This window comes from Lepisma saccharinum, chromosome 14 (genome assembly GCF_977018435.1).
Source record: "Lepisma saccharinum chromosome 14, izLepSacc3.1, whole genome shotgun sequence".
NCBI classification, from domain to species: Eukaryota; Metazoa; Arthropoda; class Insecta; order Zygentoma; family Lepismatidae; genus Lepisma; species Lepisma saccharinum.
In genome coordinates this window covers 26,606,956-26,623,271 of record NC_139242.1, presented here as the reverse complement: position 1 = coordinate 26,623,271, position 16,316 = coordinate 26,606,956, and the positions used below count along the sequence as shown (strand labels likewise).

Below are 16,316 nucleotides of genomic sequence, written 5' to 3'. Positions count from 1 at the left end.
AAAAAAGCATACCAGTGAGAAGAAAGGTTCACTTTGTGCTCATCCAGGTAAATGAGACTGGGAAGAACTTTACAGTGGGATTAACACCATTAATTAAAAACTGGCAACATATAAGTGAAGATTCACTATGTCATTACATAATAAGGAACCCCCCCCCCCTATTGTGCTGTGGAGTATGCAGTCACGCTCAATTTCCTTAACTGTGGCCTCAATTTTCAAAAAACAAATAAAAATACCAGCCACAGGAATGAATATGTAATCAAAAATAAGTTAAGAAATATATAGATACTATATGACATATATACACACATATATGTGAAGTTTTTTTACAATACAACATATACATACATACATGCTAATTACGTAAATAGTACTGGATTCTATTCACATTTGGCATATTAATAAATGATAATATGATCAGCATTATGACTAGACTGATGTCATACCAAACAGTATTAGGCTACGTACTTTACACGTAAATAACTCTTATTAAATTGCAAAATACACTAGCATTTTACCATGCAGTATTCCTGTCAACAAGAACTACAAATGTTAAATAAAAAAAAAAATCAGTCTATTTTGAACTTTTTTTCCCCAAAAACAAAACAAAGTACTGGTTTTGAGGATAAATTCTGTAAAAAGAACTTGAAATGCACTACTTTTACAATTAACTTTGAGATAAAAGAAAATAAAGGATTTCTTCCTTACATAAATGCAAGAATATCTGACGATTTCCCCTACTGGCTAAATAATGCAGGTCATTAATGCAATTCTTTTATCACTATCAGATAACTACCACCATAACACATGGATCGAATTTTTTTTCTTGTAGAAAAATCAACTTTCAATTACTAAATTATAAGGAATATATTGTACTTTCAACACATAATAAAAATTGTCTTGCTCTCCAACTAGTACACAAAAAATTATTTGTATTTGTAAAGAGAAAATTTTCTACTTCGTACAAATGAAACATTCTAGTAAAACTAAAAAAAAAAGAGAATAGTTTTCTTCAAACTTTCAATAACACTAAATGCAAGAATAAATTAACTTCATATAAAAATAGAAGGCTTTCCTTTATATTAACAAACATTTTACTGCAAAACAATAAGCACTCCCATATTTTTATTCCTTATATTTGAAAATCAATAAAGCTAAAATTAAATTTAAAGCTGAATAATGTGGTATTTACAACATCAACATTGCATGAATAGCATTGTGTGTGCAAGTTTTTCATCCATTGAAATGGCACTAAAATAAATTTCCAACTAGAAATGCATCTCAAAGTAATTGTGGTACCAAAACAACATTTTATGTGCAGTGAAGTAGACAAAATGGTCCAAAAATAGCATCAACAAAAAACAGACATCCAAATAAATTCAAAGGAACATACACCATAAATATAGCTAGTGCAAATTGTACATCACTGAATTGTGATAAACACATCGACCTCTATATTCAATTTACCATCATGTAAAATCACACAGTTACCGGGAACTGGTTGTGGCTCTGCTTAAAATTGCTATTACAAATTGAGGAACATTATAGTGTTATAATTTTGTGAATATAATGTACTATTGCAATGCAACAATACAGTGGTATACAGCAAAATGCATTTTCCAAATTGAGCTCTTGTGCAAATTCAGATTACTATTAGCAGTAAAAATAAAACTTTGAATTTTATGAAAAGTACAAATAGAATTATAAAATGGTGGGAATCAATGAATGCATGTCAACAGCAAGTCAGCAAATGATTAAAACAAACCATTCACCAATTACACCCAAATAAATTCAACAAATGTACATTACAGAAAACACATACATATAATGCTTATGCATTAAAATTAAATAATGTACTTATGGTGTTTTCATGTCAACAAGTGACTCAAGAAAACCATAAGCATAATTCGTTACCAGTCAAAATACATTAAATGTATTTTACAGTTCATTTGCAAACTAATATTGTCATATTCAGATGCCAGAATGCAAAATTATTAATTTGGATATCAAAGCTTGATAGATCCAAGAACAGGCATCTAGCAATATCACTGGAAAGGAATCAAGCATTTGGTTCACCTGTTTAGCAAAAATTGACTAAGATATAGCATTCAAGATGGTAACATCATGATGAGCATGCATCAAATTGTTTACAACAAATTGCACATGGTAATAATACTCAGAAAAAAATATGACTGTCTTTGATTTGAAAATCAATAAAGCTAAAATTAAATTTAAAGCTGAATAATGTGGTATTTACAATATCAACATTGCATAGAATAGCATTATGTGTTCATTATTATTACTGAATAAAGTGTTTACAACACTGCTATGTAATCACTAAAATTTTATAAATAATGAATACAGATTACCTAAATTAGATACTTAATCAGCTAATGTGTGAATTCAAAGAGAATTAGCCATTCCCTTGCTGACGCTTCGACTAAAAAGTGTTTAAAATTTGTCAATGCAAATTATTCATTTAAATGCATATGTGTACAGTCTTATATAAGCATTATAAAACTAGCAAAGTTTCAACAATGCACTTATAATGCAGTGCAATGAAAGTTGCCGGTGAATGACATACAGAAAAACTGACCAGAAATTTACAAGAAAAATCCATAAATGGTCATTAGAACATTGTTCAATCAATTCTTTGATTCTAGCTTATTATTATGTGCAATTAAAATTTACTGCCAGAAAATCACTTATTGAATTCATTTTTACTTTCTGTGTGGTGGACATAAACAAATAAATAAATCTTTGAAATCAAGTTAGCATTGAAAAATTATTGATATTTACTGTAATCTAACCTCTATTACAATTATTTAATATGTGGGGGATAAACATTTAAATTTAGTTTCTCTAAAATAAAATATCTGGGCATGTACTGCATACAGAAACCACATTTTTCTAGAATCAAATTGTATACGCAAGCAAACTAACAATACAATGCAGAGCTTAAATGTAACATAAGTGCATGGGTACATTAAATACAGTAAGCTTCATCGAAGAAACTTTAGATTACCAACTATGACTTGAGTTGTTGGCCACACACATCTAGACCCTAAAAATCTGTGACAAAACGAGTTGAAAAATCTAACTAGTTAATTTTGTTCGTTAGTGGTCCACTCACTAAATTTTTCAAAAACCACGATTTGTGTTCACATTACAATACAATGCCAAAACTTCACAACTATAAGGCATTGTTAATGTGCTATTTGAATTGTATAACATTTCATTTCACACATAAATATAATAAAATTTGCTAACTATTTGTAGTTTAAAACAGTCTGAACAATTAAATTACATTGTAGAATTTTCAACCTTAACAGCAGACTCCACAGCCTGGTCTTCATATGTTTCCATAGAAGACAGTTCTCCACAAGTGTCCACAACAGGCTGCCTTGCATAGGTCTCCATGCCATGCTGGCCTCCATAAGTTTCCATGAAACTCTTATACAGCTGAGGAATATGAAACTTGGTGTGTTTCAACAAATTTGATTTGTAAGGATAGTCTTTTCCACACCATATGCAAGGATACATTTTTTCACCATTATGCTGCTGTTTATGCCTACGGAACGAAGAGCCGTCGGAAAATTTTACGTGACACACTTCACAGGAATAAGGCTTCTCACCTGTGTGAACGCGTCGATGCGTGAGAAGATGGGAGCTGGTTGTGAACAGTTTAAAGCAGAATTCACATTTGTACGGCTTGTCACCGGTATGGATACGTTTATGGCTAACGTACGTTGAGCTCGTCGAAAATGTCTTCCCGCAGATTTCGCACTGATATGGTTTCTCGCCTGTGTGGATTCGCATGTGCTTCTTCAGCCCGCAACTGTCCGTGAAGTCACGCCCACATTCTTCACAGTGATACTGGCGCACTCTGGTGTGTATGCGTCGGTGTTTAATCACAGCCAAAAGATCCAGGTAAGTTTTTCCGCAAATGTCACAAGCATATGGTTTTTCCCCGTCGATAGTGAGCTTCCGTATCAAGGATGGATGCGTAGAGAAGGATGAGATGCCAGTTGGGGTTCGATGAATGATGTCCACCTCTTGCTCTGTATCCTCTTTTTTACCGTCAACACAAAACTTGTCTTCCACTCCAACCAGAAATCCATTACTCTCAAGAAGCTTGTCTTCACTGTGGATCCTTTGGTGTTTCTTAAATGCGGAACAGTCTGAGAATGGTTTCCCACATGTATCACAGGTATAAGGCTTTTCGCCCGTGTGTATTCGTATGTGAGTCACCAAGTGCGAGCTCGTAGTGAACGACTTACTGCAGATGCTACACACGTACGGGCGTTCCCCTGTATGAATCCGCATGTGGCTAATGAATGTCGATCTCGAGGAAAATGCCTTCCCGCACACGTCACAAGCATACGGTTTCTCGCCACTATGGACACGTTTGTGTTTAATCAAACCACTACTTTCGACAAACTGCTTCCCACACTCATCGCAAGTGAACGGCTTACTTTCTTCGTGCACTTTCATGTGCCTATTTAGGGCAGATGATGTATGATAATCTTTAAAACATATCATGCACACATAGTACTTCCCACTCGAAGGCTGAGGCTGGCCTATTCCCTGATCTTCATTTGTTTCATTTAGTTCTGGTGGATGGGTTTTACTTTCTGAGCTGGTCGCAGTGCTTGAGGATGCCTGAGAGTTGTTATACTGGGAGGTATTATACATAACCAAGCTCGGTCTTTCATTCAATATGAAATGCAGAAGTTGGTTTGTATAGTATTGTTGATCATCGGCATTTCCTGAATTGGAAATGATATTTCCTTTTTTCCTGTGACAACTGCCATTTGAATCATTGTCTGTAACCCTATAAAGAAATACAACAGTTACTCATAAATGTCATAATTGTTATGCTTGGTTAGGCTAATCAGCACTGAACCAACAATTTCAAGTGAAATCTGAACTGCTGAGCAATGTACCTCTACCAGGAATTGAACCCAGGAACCCTCTTAATTATACATACATACAGTCTGTCACGAAAAATAGTAGCACTTGGAAAAACTGTTATATTTTCAGATGCAATAGCTATTACAAACTGCTTCTTGGAGACACACACTTCAAATTAACTCAGAATGGTTTTAACTTTTTATTTACAAATGGTGGAAAATGATCGAAATTACACTGAAAATACGACAACTGTTCAAAGAAAGGTGTTTTTTAACAGTTCAATACTTTGTTAGACCACCACGGGCAGCTTTTAATGCTGCTAGTCTACGGGGCATACTATTTACTAAGTTTTTCACACAATGTAATATTCAGTTTGTTGTGTCAGATGCAAATCAATTCCTCAGCAAGTTGTTTTCTTGACTGAAATATCTTCCCCGAAAGTTTTCTTGACATATGTCACAGATTCTCAATGGGATTCTCATCTGGTGAATTTGGTGCCCACCATAATCTTTCGATACCATTGCTTGAAAACCGGTCTCCGATGCTTCGTGCCTTGTGGCTTTCTGCATTGTCATCTTGAAAAATAAAATAACCTAAATTATGGCCTGAGAAATACAGGGTGGCCCATAAGTCAGTTGGCTAGTCAAACGAGCATCTCATAACTGCTAGTGCAAACCGACTTATGGGCCACCCGGTAGTTGGAAGCTGTTGGCAGCAACTTTCGATTCAGAATGTCAATGTAATATGCCGCATTAACTGTTTTATTGCAAATTTCTATTCGTCCCACTCCCTTTGAGGTGAAGCATCCCCACATCATGATACTCTCAGCAAATTTTCTGGTTGGGGAAACACACTCTGGCTTCAGGTTTTCTCCTTTCCTCATCCATAATTTCACCCCACTGTCATTTCCAACAATCATAAAATTCTTTCATCTGAAAAAATCACATGCTGCCACTGTTCTTCACAAATTCTCTTCTGGCTTTGATGTGCTTAACACTTAACACTTTTCTTCGTAAACCCTTTTTCAGTCAATTGTCTGGGAACAGTCATACGGGTTATACTGTAACCTGCATTACAAGAGACACTCGCTGCAATTTCCACTGAACTGAAAGCTCTATCCGATAAAGGCAAATGAACAATCTCCCAATCAAACCGTGCAGTTGTTTTCCTTTTTTTGCCAAACCATTCTTGTAGAGAAGACACACCATGCATTTCTTGCTTCTGTAGTATTCTACCAAATGTTGTATGATGCATCCCCAGTATTTTGGCAATTTGTCTATTTGTGTAGCTCTCACATCGCAAGGACAGGATTCTACCTTGTTTACGGGGACTTGTGTCGCACACTTTCCCTATATTTAGCAACTTGCAAGAATTGTGAAGAACTTAAATGGCTTATAATATTAATAAAACACTGTTCTGTACTTGCTAACTGTCAATAACAAACTTCCTGCAGAGAAACAATCACTTTCCACTGTCATAAAAAAAGAGCGAAAAAACACTAATAGTGACCACCATTTGCTATTTGAGACCCAAACCAGAGGTAATCTAAACTACTGTAGCGAACGAAAGAGTGCTGTGATGCACTTCAGACTTCTCGCTTGCAGTTGACATGAAAACAAGATTCATTAAATAACTCAAAAATCACAGAAATCGGGTTAAGAGTGGTGCTATTTTTTTGTGACAGACTGTGCATATTACATCATGTATTACACAACACTAAAACACTGACATTTCACAAAATTCCTTTTAGAATCTTTCAGGTGTTGAAGGCTTTGAAAAATACATAGATCGAAAGTTCAAGCAAGAGAATAAATGTAATTCTCTTGTAAATCTTTCACACCTGGGTCAATCCATATTAAGTGGTACAGATAAAAAAATATCGGTTGCTTCACCATTTTTAAAAATATATATATTTTGTGTGGTGTGAGCCTCATATGTTGACAGTTCAGAAACACTGTTATTTTATTTTTATTATCATTGATTTCAAGATGGTGGGACATTTTTTTTATCATGGTGCATGTAATTTTCTCCATTTGTAAGCGCCAGCCGTAACTTTTTATCCTATCTCTGGTAAGTTCTAGGACAATGGGACAAAATCTGTAATGTTAAGCACATTATAAGCTACAGTTATATTTGTGTATAATATCCTAAAAATGATTCCTTCATAATAAATTTTAAGGCCAAAATTTTGAATCGTAATCAATCAAAATGTCATTTTTGGATACTTTACTTTACAGTTTGTTTAATACTTCCATTGTTTTTGCAATTACCTGTGCACCAATAGTGTAGGTCATAATTATTTCAAACTTAAGTAGTTTCTTTTCTACTGGGTGATAAACATGTACTTTTTTTAAAAAATATCCAAATTCAGGGTTAAATATATCTGGTGGGTTTATTGGTCAGTTCCTCAAACTCATCTCTGGGATCCACATTTTCTTCAGGATTTTCCATTACACTATGAAAAGAAAATACTCAGTTTCAAATAATTATGACCTACACTATTGGTGCACAAGTAATTGAAAAAAAAAAAAAAAATTGATTATGATACATAAAATTTATTATGAAGGGATCATTTTTAGGATATTATGCACAAATATAACTGTAGCTTATAATCTGTTTCACATCACAGATTTTGTCTCATTGTCCTAGGACTTACCAGAGATGAGATAAAAAGTTACCGCTGACCCATACAAATGGAGAAAATGATATGCGTCATGATAAAAAAAAATGTCCGCCCTCTTCAAATCAGTGATAATAGAAATAAAATAACCATGGGTTTGAACTGTCAAAATATGAGGGCAACCAGTGTTGTATCACTTGGCATGGATTGACCCACCCCTGACGTTGCGTGAACAGAAAGTTTTGTGAAATGGACAAAAAAAAATAGTATCAAACTAAATCACTTGGAACGCTGTCCCATATATTATAACAAGAAATTGCAACTGAAGCTTTTTCAGAAATAAATTAAATGAGTGCACTTAACCCCTGTTCTGAGTAATTAAAAAAGTACAGCATAAATGTGAATTTTTCTTTCAGGCTAGACAACTTTGACCATTTATACTTGATAAGGACATTCTTCCCATTTCTGGCCGTCATAATTTGGCAGATCCATTGTAATAAGATTGGAATTAATCTATATATATATATATATATATATGTTTTGTCTTTGAAGAATAGCATTATATTCAGAATTACCGCATCGAGTACAATAGAAAAGTATTAAAAGACCTTTCAATAGAATTTTTGGGAGTCTACTAACTCTACTATTATGCAAATGCTAAATACATTTCGAGATAAGAACAGGAAACTCAGATCGAGACTATGAAATACATAAATTTTTCTTTTTCCTTATAAACTAATGGATTGTGCAAATAATTCCAGAATATACAAATATCCTACTGGTAATTATCATCAAAAAATTACGCAACTAACGGGGGAATCTCTTACCATGAATCACTATCACTAGAGTCCTCTTCCCTGTCAAGTTCTTCCATTTCATCTACCACCTCGGTTTTTATTTTAAGAACTACACCTTCTACATGATTATCTTCATCTGATGAGATTTTGCACGACTTCAGTAGTTTAGGGTCTTTAGATGCTGTGGAGTCCTCATTCTGGCTAATCACCATTCCACAATTAACTTTTTCTGTAGAAGTCTTGGATGACTTTGGCCCATTTAAATTATCACGCTCACTGGATTTCTCAGCTATAAGGTTATCTATCAGAGCTGAATCAGAACTTTCTGTCAAGACCATTTCCATGCAATTTGTGACATTATCAAGTTTCTGTTCCTCGGGTTCTTCTTTAATTTTAATTTCCAGAATGGGTGGGGGCTCGCACACTAACTCTTCAGTTGCCATATTACCTACAGTTTGCAGTTCCGCCTGTACAGAGTCGAAAGATCATGTTTAAACATGTCTACAGCAAGGAAAGCTGAAAAGAAAAGTACAAGTGAGCAAAAACACTAAATCAACACTGACCTAGGCAGTTTTATTCACATAAGTAAACATATTTAAAACAAAAAAAAGTGGGCTTCATGCAGGATTGGCATTTTGCCCAGGTTTTTTTTTAAAAAAACAACCCGGATGGGTTTTTTCAGGCTATGTTTAAATATATATATTTTAATTATCAAATACATTTTCCCCCCCGGTAGTAATGTATCTTAACATTCAATTTGTATTGCTTTTACCCTGTCTCTACTATCTATTGAGCAAGTGAATGAAAACAAGTCTCTGCGCAAGTAGTGATGCAAGACAGCTCCACCAATGAACACATGAAAGGGAACTGGTTTGCGTAGAAGGGAGGGGGTGGGGGGCAACTGCAGTTACCAACACTCCCAGCAGCGTTTACTGTTTCGCTCAACCCACTCGATTTCCTCCTTTTGTTGATATTTTCTGTTCCAAAATATTTGTCCAACATTTTGATTCTACTCTTCCTTGAGGGAGGTAATGCTGGTGCTTTTTGATCAGTTTTCAGGGTTGCATTCCCTGAGGAGGCACATACTTTGGTGTATCCAACAATCAGGCTACCGGGGAAGGGGGGGAAGGTAGAAAATATGTTATAACTAGGGCTGAGCCAATGTATTGGTTGGAATTCATCTGCCGATGCTTTTCCGGCTTCTTGGTCTTTCAGGGGGCCCGCAAAAGTGGTTTCACAGAGTCTAATTATCCTGGAAATTGTGCAAAATTCAAACTTTCTTTTTATTTTGCAGGAAAACTATATTATGTGATTACACAATATTTAATTTAATATTCTCATGTAATTCTAAAATATTCTAAACCAAATTTCTTGGTAAATTGATGCATATAATTGGAGAAGAATATTTTACACGCCAATATTGGTCAGTATTTTAAACAAATTTTAATTGTTGCAATTTTAAGTATCAGTAAGAGTATCGAAATCGGTATCGCCTCGGTGCTTTTTATCCTGTGGCACCTTTTAGGTGAGGACTAATAACATTTTATTTTAACAAGTGAAATGCCTATGATGCCAGAGAACCCTGGTACAAATTCTGGCCTGAGCATGGGTATTCTTTGTGTGTCCCTTTATAAATTTCATCATATATCACTCATTCTCATCTTTGCGATTAGTCAAATGTGGCACAAAAGAGAAGTAAAATAAACCAAATCAAACAAGATTAATGCATTTGTGTGTGTGTGTGTATACTTGGATGCATCATCGTTTATGAAGAAACACAATTTTGAGTAGTTGTTATGATGAACACATTAACAAGCAACACAGTAGCATAACAAATCAACTTGGATAGTGCCGTAACCATTCTTCCCAGAAAAAACAGCAATAACTATAACATTTTAAAGTGAGACTTTTAATTTTATGAATCAGGTTTGTTACTTTATTTCCCCTGCAACAATATTCAAATTTAAGCATGTTAAAGTACATGCTTTTCAAGATGCAGCACATTTTTAATAAATACCATTAGTGAATATTCCATTGTGAACTTCAGTTTATGAAGTTCTGATACTTTTTTTCTTGATCCTTGGATATATATTATTTTTATTTCTGTTAAAAGTCCATTTTTATCAGGATTTGAGGAAAATAGGCTAAAAACCCCACTATGACGTGTATACATTCATTATTTTTAGAATTATAAGCCCTCCTTTACAAGTTTCGCCAAAATTTTTGGCAATAGTAGAACCTCATAAGTATTTAATGCAATAATGTACAACATTTTCTGAAAAAGAAAAAAAAACACTTTTTGACTGGGTTTTTTTTGTGGGTTTTTCTAAAAAAAAACCACATGGGGCCTACCCTGGTTTCATGTGATGTCAGCATGTGCCCAATTTTATTTGTCGTTTGCAAAGAAATATCCACCACGTAGCAGGGTTGGCCCAGGTGGGTTTTTCATAAAATGTAAATTATTGCTTTAAATACAATTTTTTTTGAAAACTTGTAAAGAAAAGGTTTATAATACTAAAAATAATGAATGTAGTACAAGTCAAGGTGTTTTTTTTCAGGCTACTTTCCTCAAGTCATGCTAGAAATGGACTTTTAACAGAAATTAAAAGAATATATATGCAAGAAGCAAGAAAGAAAAAGTATCAGAAATGTTTAGATAAAACATTTGCATTGATTGATGCAGCATAGTTGAACATGGCTTATAAGTTTGAAATGTGGTAGCACTTTGGTTATCAGTCACTTTCTTATGTGGGGGGAAACTACAGTGTGTTTCAAAAGTCATGCAACCCAAACTTTGAAAATTTATATCATGAAAACCGTAAGAGATATTTACACCAAGTTTTTCCCGATTAACTGTGAACAAACTGTATTGAAGCAGATTTAAAACATTGTGTCGCATAGTATTTTTGGATTATTTAATGGTCTATGGCAGCTTGGAAGGAACTTAAATAACTGAGTTTGTAGATGTAGCACAATTCAAATATAGGCACAACACTGCTGTCACAAAATAATTTGTTTCATAAACTGAAGTTCAGAATGGAATATTCACTAATATTATTTACAAAAATGTGCTGCATCTTGAAAATCAGATACTTTAACGTATTTAAATTTGAGTATTGTTTTAGGGCGAAGAAAGTAACAAACGTGATTGATAAAAGTAAAGTCTCACTGTAAAAAGTTACAGTTATTGCTTTTTTTTCTGGGAAGAATGATTCTGGCAGTATTCAAGTTGATTTGTTATGTTATTGCATTGCTTGTAAATTTGTTCATCATAACAACTACTCAAAATTGTGTCCCAAACCAGGATTCCAACCCAGGATCTCTGGCATTGTAGGCATTTCTCTTGTTAAAATAAAATGTTTTTAGTTCTTACATATAATAAGGTGCCAGTATGGAGTACTGTTGTTGACTTCCAGAAAAAAAAAATACACTGGTTACAACTAGGGATGGGCGATATCGGAAATTTGATATTGCACCATACAGTAAAGAAAATAGTCACAGACGATATGATACAAATTTTTTTCCCATATCGTGATATCGACGATATATCATCTCCATGATATATATCACCAAAATATTGTGATGATATATTGTCTAGTTGATATTGCTTAGAAGATATTTTTTCAACATCACCCAACACTAGTTATCACATATTTTGTAACCACCCCATCCGGTAGTCTGATTGTTGGATACACCAAAGTATGTGCCTCCTCAGGTAACACAATCCTGAAAACTGATCACAAAGCAACAGCATTAACTATTACACCATCCAGGAAGAGTAGAATCGAACTGTCGGACAAATATTTTAGAACAGAATTTGTAAACAGAAATGTTAAATAAATAAGTTTTTGATTCAGTCAAGTATACCCTGTTTCAGTTATCTCTGGAGAAATGCCACACATAGAATTAAAGAAGATGATGAAATCGAGCAGGCAGAGCAAAGCAGTACACGCTGTTGGGTAGGCTTGTAACTGCAGTCACTTACATGCAATCCAGTTCCCTCTCATGTGTTAATTGGTGGAGCTGTCTTGCATCTGCAGAAAGACTTGTTTTCGTTCGCCTGCTCCAGAGATAGATGAAACAGGGTATAAAGCAATACAAATTGAATGTTACGTTACATTACTACCAGGGGGAAAATGTATTTCATTTTAAAATATATATTTTTAAACATAACCTGAAAAAAAAAAAACAGTTTTGTATAGGTTTTTTCGGGTTTTATAAAAAAAACACCCAGGTTGTTTTTTTTTTAAAGTAAAAACAGGCAAAATGCCAACCCTACCACGTAGTGATCATTGCATGTGCACCAACTGCACATTTGTTTTCAATCATGAAGTCTGTGTTGGTATCTCCCGCCCACCCGCTTGAATTCTGTATGCTGACAAGAACTGGATTCAATCATGGCTGCTCGAAGCCACAATGCACCAGTTTGTGACATAGGTGAAACACATCTACAAACATAATGACATTCCACCCCTGGGCCAAAGCAATAAAACTCCCCTTCATTTACAAAACTTGCGAGCAGTTGACCTTTGACAAAGGTATGGAAGGAATGTGAATGATGACGTCACATCAAAGTTGCAGATTTCTGTCTAAACAGAGGCCGCAACAGGGTCAGCAAAGGTACAGATACAGAAGCTTCCCTAGGAAAGAACTTTCTAAAGTCTAGAGAATCTTCTAAATACTTGCTGCTACTTAAGTGCCTTGTAAACGATCAAATAAATCACGAACAAGTCCTTGAATTGAACGCTTAAAAAGAAATGACGTCCGAGACAACATAATTTTTCTCATTGGATCCAAGGTTCAGTCAAGAATGCAGATGTAATGGTGGATGCATGAGATGTAAACAATGTATCACGTCACCTTTTTAAAAGACGATAATTATTCAATAATGGAATATTAGGAATAATGTTTTGTATTAAATGGTTTTAGGTACAAAAAATGGCGGTGCTAAAATACATACTACATAGCATTTACTGTAGACCTATGGAAGAATATTTTAGTTTTTCCAATTGTAAACACCGTGCACTCACCATAGATGGTGTAACTAACTCAATGTGCCTTTCATGCTGTATGTATTATACATTGTAATTGCAAAAGCAGACAGACATATTACATGAAATGATTTCGTACAGCCAACATAATGGTAGACAAATTGTCTATCACTATTGTCATTGTTTTATATTCTGCATCCTTTGTTGTTTAAGGAATGGAAATCTGTTGATGCAAAGCATATGTTGTCATCTGCCTATTGACGTTTCTATTTCAATTTATGATCATCACATTCTGGAAAACTGAATGAAAATGGTGGTGGACAATTCACCTACTATTTCTTTTGCCATTGGGTGTAGTATCAGAGAGTATTTACTAATTTGTCTGTGGTACTATCTGCTATCAGATTTTGTGAAGCAGCATTTATGGTAGCAAAAATGTAAAAGAAAATGCTTCCGACTAAAGTGGACCTGAGAAAGGTTGGTACTTCTGCTACAACCATTTCCATCTTCTTCTTCTAAGAGAACCAAACCCAACTAGCCTCACCTAACCACCACAGATTATACACTACCCCAAAAAGCTGCCAGATATTGGAAATGCTTGAAAAGGTTGTAGCAGCAATCGCTGCCCTCAAGAAAATACACCAACATCACACTTGTTTCGATTTTCTAATATGTCCTACTTCTTCCTTTGCAAATAAAATTATCTTTCTTGCGGCTAATCGCTAGTCTATTTATTTCTTTTCATGCCATACACACACACTGCCACTTTTTGATCAAATGTGAACAGTACCAGTTTCACAGATCGGAGACACATTAAAATCGCATATTTTGTGTTTCGCATGGTTCGTACTTACCAATTGTGTATTGCGGAACATAGTTCAAGGTGCCATTACGCTTTTTACACCAAAACAAACTCAATTTTTCACATTCTGAGTGCCTTTTTTTTATTCCTTTCTTCACTTCCGGAACACACAATATGGCGGGCACATCTTGACTCACGTTGTGGGTATGTAGTGTTTCAACCTTCTTCACCGAAAAATACCTATTATCGTGTTCGTCACCGGTGGAAATTATACATTATGCACGGGTAACTGGCGGATAGCCCCACAAACCATTCACGGATACCCCCACGAACCATTATGCACAGTAGCTGACCGATAGCCCCACGAACCATTCACGGATAGCCTCACGAACCATTTCCGATAAGGTTAGGTTAGGTTACGTTAGGCAAGCATAGTAAAAAAAATAGGGGGGGGGGGGGTTGAAACACTGACAGGGGCTTACGTTATCAAACGTACGCAGCATCCGGTTGTCGTAGGGCAAGCAAATGAAAGCAATGGCGATTGTGCGTCAGTGAGATATTTCTCTTGAAAAATACATGATTTCCCGGTCAAATATATTCCACGATGAAAGAAAATACCTCGACGAACGTTGTAAATCTTGGAGAAACTCATTTCCGTAAGTAGTTTCTTGTGTAAAATTGAAGAAATGTGTCTCCGATGTATGAAACTGTTACCACGTGAACTTGTCGAATTTTTCTTTGATCATGTACATGAGCAATTTCAGACCATTCAAGATTTCCAATAGGAACGCTGTTCAAGAACTTGTTCATGATTAATTTGATCATGTACAAGGCGCTTTAGACCTCTGTTTGTAAACATGATAAATGAATGTAATAACTGGTGTTCATGTTCTGCGAATTTATCCTTCACCAAGTTGTGATCAAAATAATATCTGCATTCTATACTTTCACTCTTCACTGCAAACAAATTATACGAAATGCTGAAGGGGAGGGGGTGTAGCCACTGCCTGGCTGTAATGTAGGAACTTCTTTGAATTCAGCTATTCCTTCCCTGTCATCTTGGATACAGTCTACTGCTGTCATCCATGTAGGGATGGATTTTTTGTTCCAACCTCGTACCGTGGTACCGCATGACAAGCTATTGCATCTAACTTGGGTGGTCATATCTGGGGCTATTAGCATTAAAATAACGACCCTAACTGCATTCAACAGATGATTTCACACACGAAATCCCTTCAACCACCACATGAAACTCGAACAGTAAACAAAGAAATGTCACCTCGTTTCGAAGCATGGTAAAAATTTACTATCCTCCGGACACCTCTAATATTTTCGTTTCGTCAATTTTTGACATTCGTACTTACGTATCTGCTTCGCGGAACATTCCTGAAGGTGTATCAATGTTGTTTTGATTAAATTTGAACTATGTTTCCTAACCTAACAGAACTAACCTAACCACGCGCCAATGGTTCGCAATTATTTCCAATTTCTAGATCCTGATACTAACACGACACCAAATTTTAATTATGTTTCCTAACCTAACAGAACTAACCTATCCACGCACCAATGGTTCACGGGGCTAGCTATTCTCCGTTGGAGAATTAATTTTCAACGAACAACATGAATTTCAGCTATGAAACATTCCCACATCACACAAAACACCTTCCCGATGTTCGACAATGCTACAGGAACTTATTACGGTAAGTAGTTTCTTATGTAAAAATAAATAAATGTGTCCGAAGGATAGTAAACAAGTACCCAAAAATCTATCATGTTTCTTGATTTTTATACATGTATATACACACTGAATATTCACTCACTTCCGTGAAAAAAACTATTCGTAGTTTGTAATGACATAATCAACCACTGACCACGACTGAATGGATCACATATTTCCAAGATCAAAACGATGATTTTACCTATTTTACATTACAGAATGTAGATGAAATTTTAGATACCTCATCAGTTGTTAATCACATAGGCCTACGACTACATTAACGATGAGAAGGAAAAAATAGATGTAAATTATCAATGTTTATACATTATGAACAAGTGTATAAGCTACTGTCATATAAACACGCAATAATTATGGATAAAACACATAACTCACTCATCCGGTCTTTTTTTTTCTTCAGAAAAAAATATTTTCAATCCACGATCGTCACACTCCCCTTCACTTCAATGACGAGAGG

General features: G+C 35.1%; 1 protein-coding gene across 1 annotated transcript; it reads right to left on the bottom strand.

Moving 5' to 3' along the window:
- LOC145998741 (uncharacterized) lies at positions 1–16,316 on the bottom strand. Its single transcript, XM_083135288.1, has 3 exons — positions 16,235–16,316; positions 8,362–8,847; positions 1–4,834 (listed from the first exon to the last, which is right to left on the bottom strand). Exons 2-3 carry the CDS (start codon positions 8,772–8,774, stop codon positions 3,304–3,306), a joined length of 1,944 nt encoding a protein of 647 aa, XP_082991414.1. The 5' UTR covers positions 8,775–8,847; positions 16,235–16,316; the 3' UTR covers positions 1–3,303.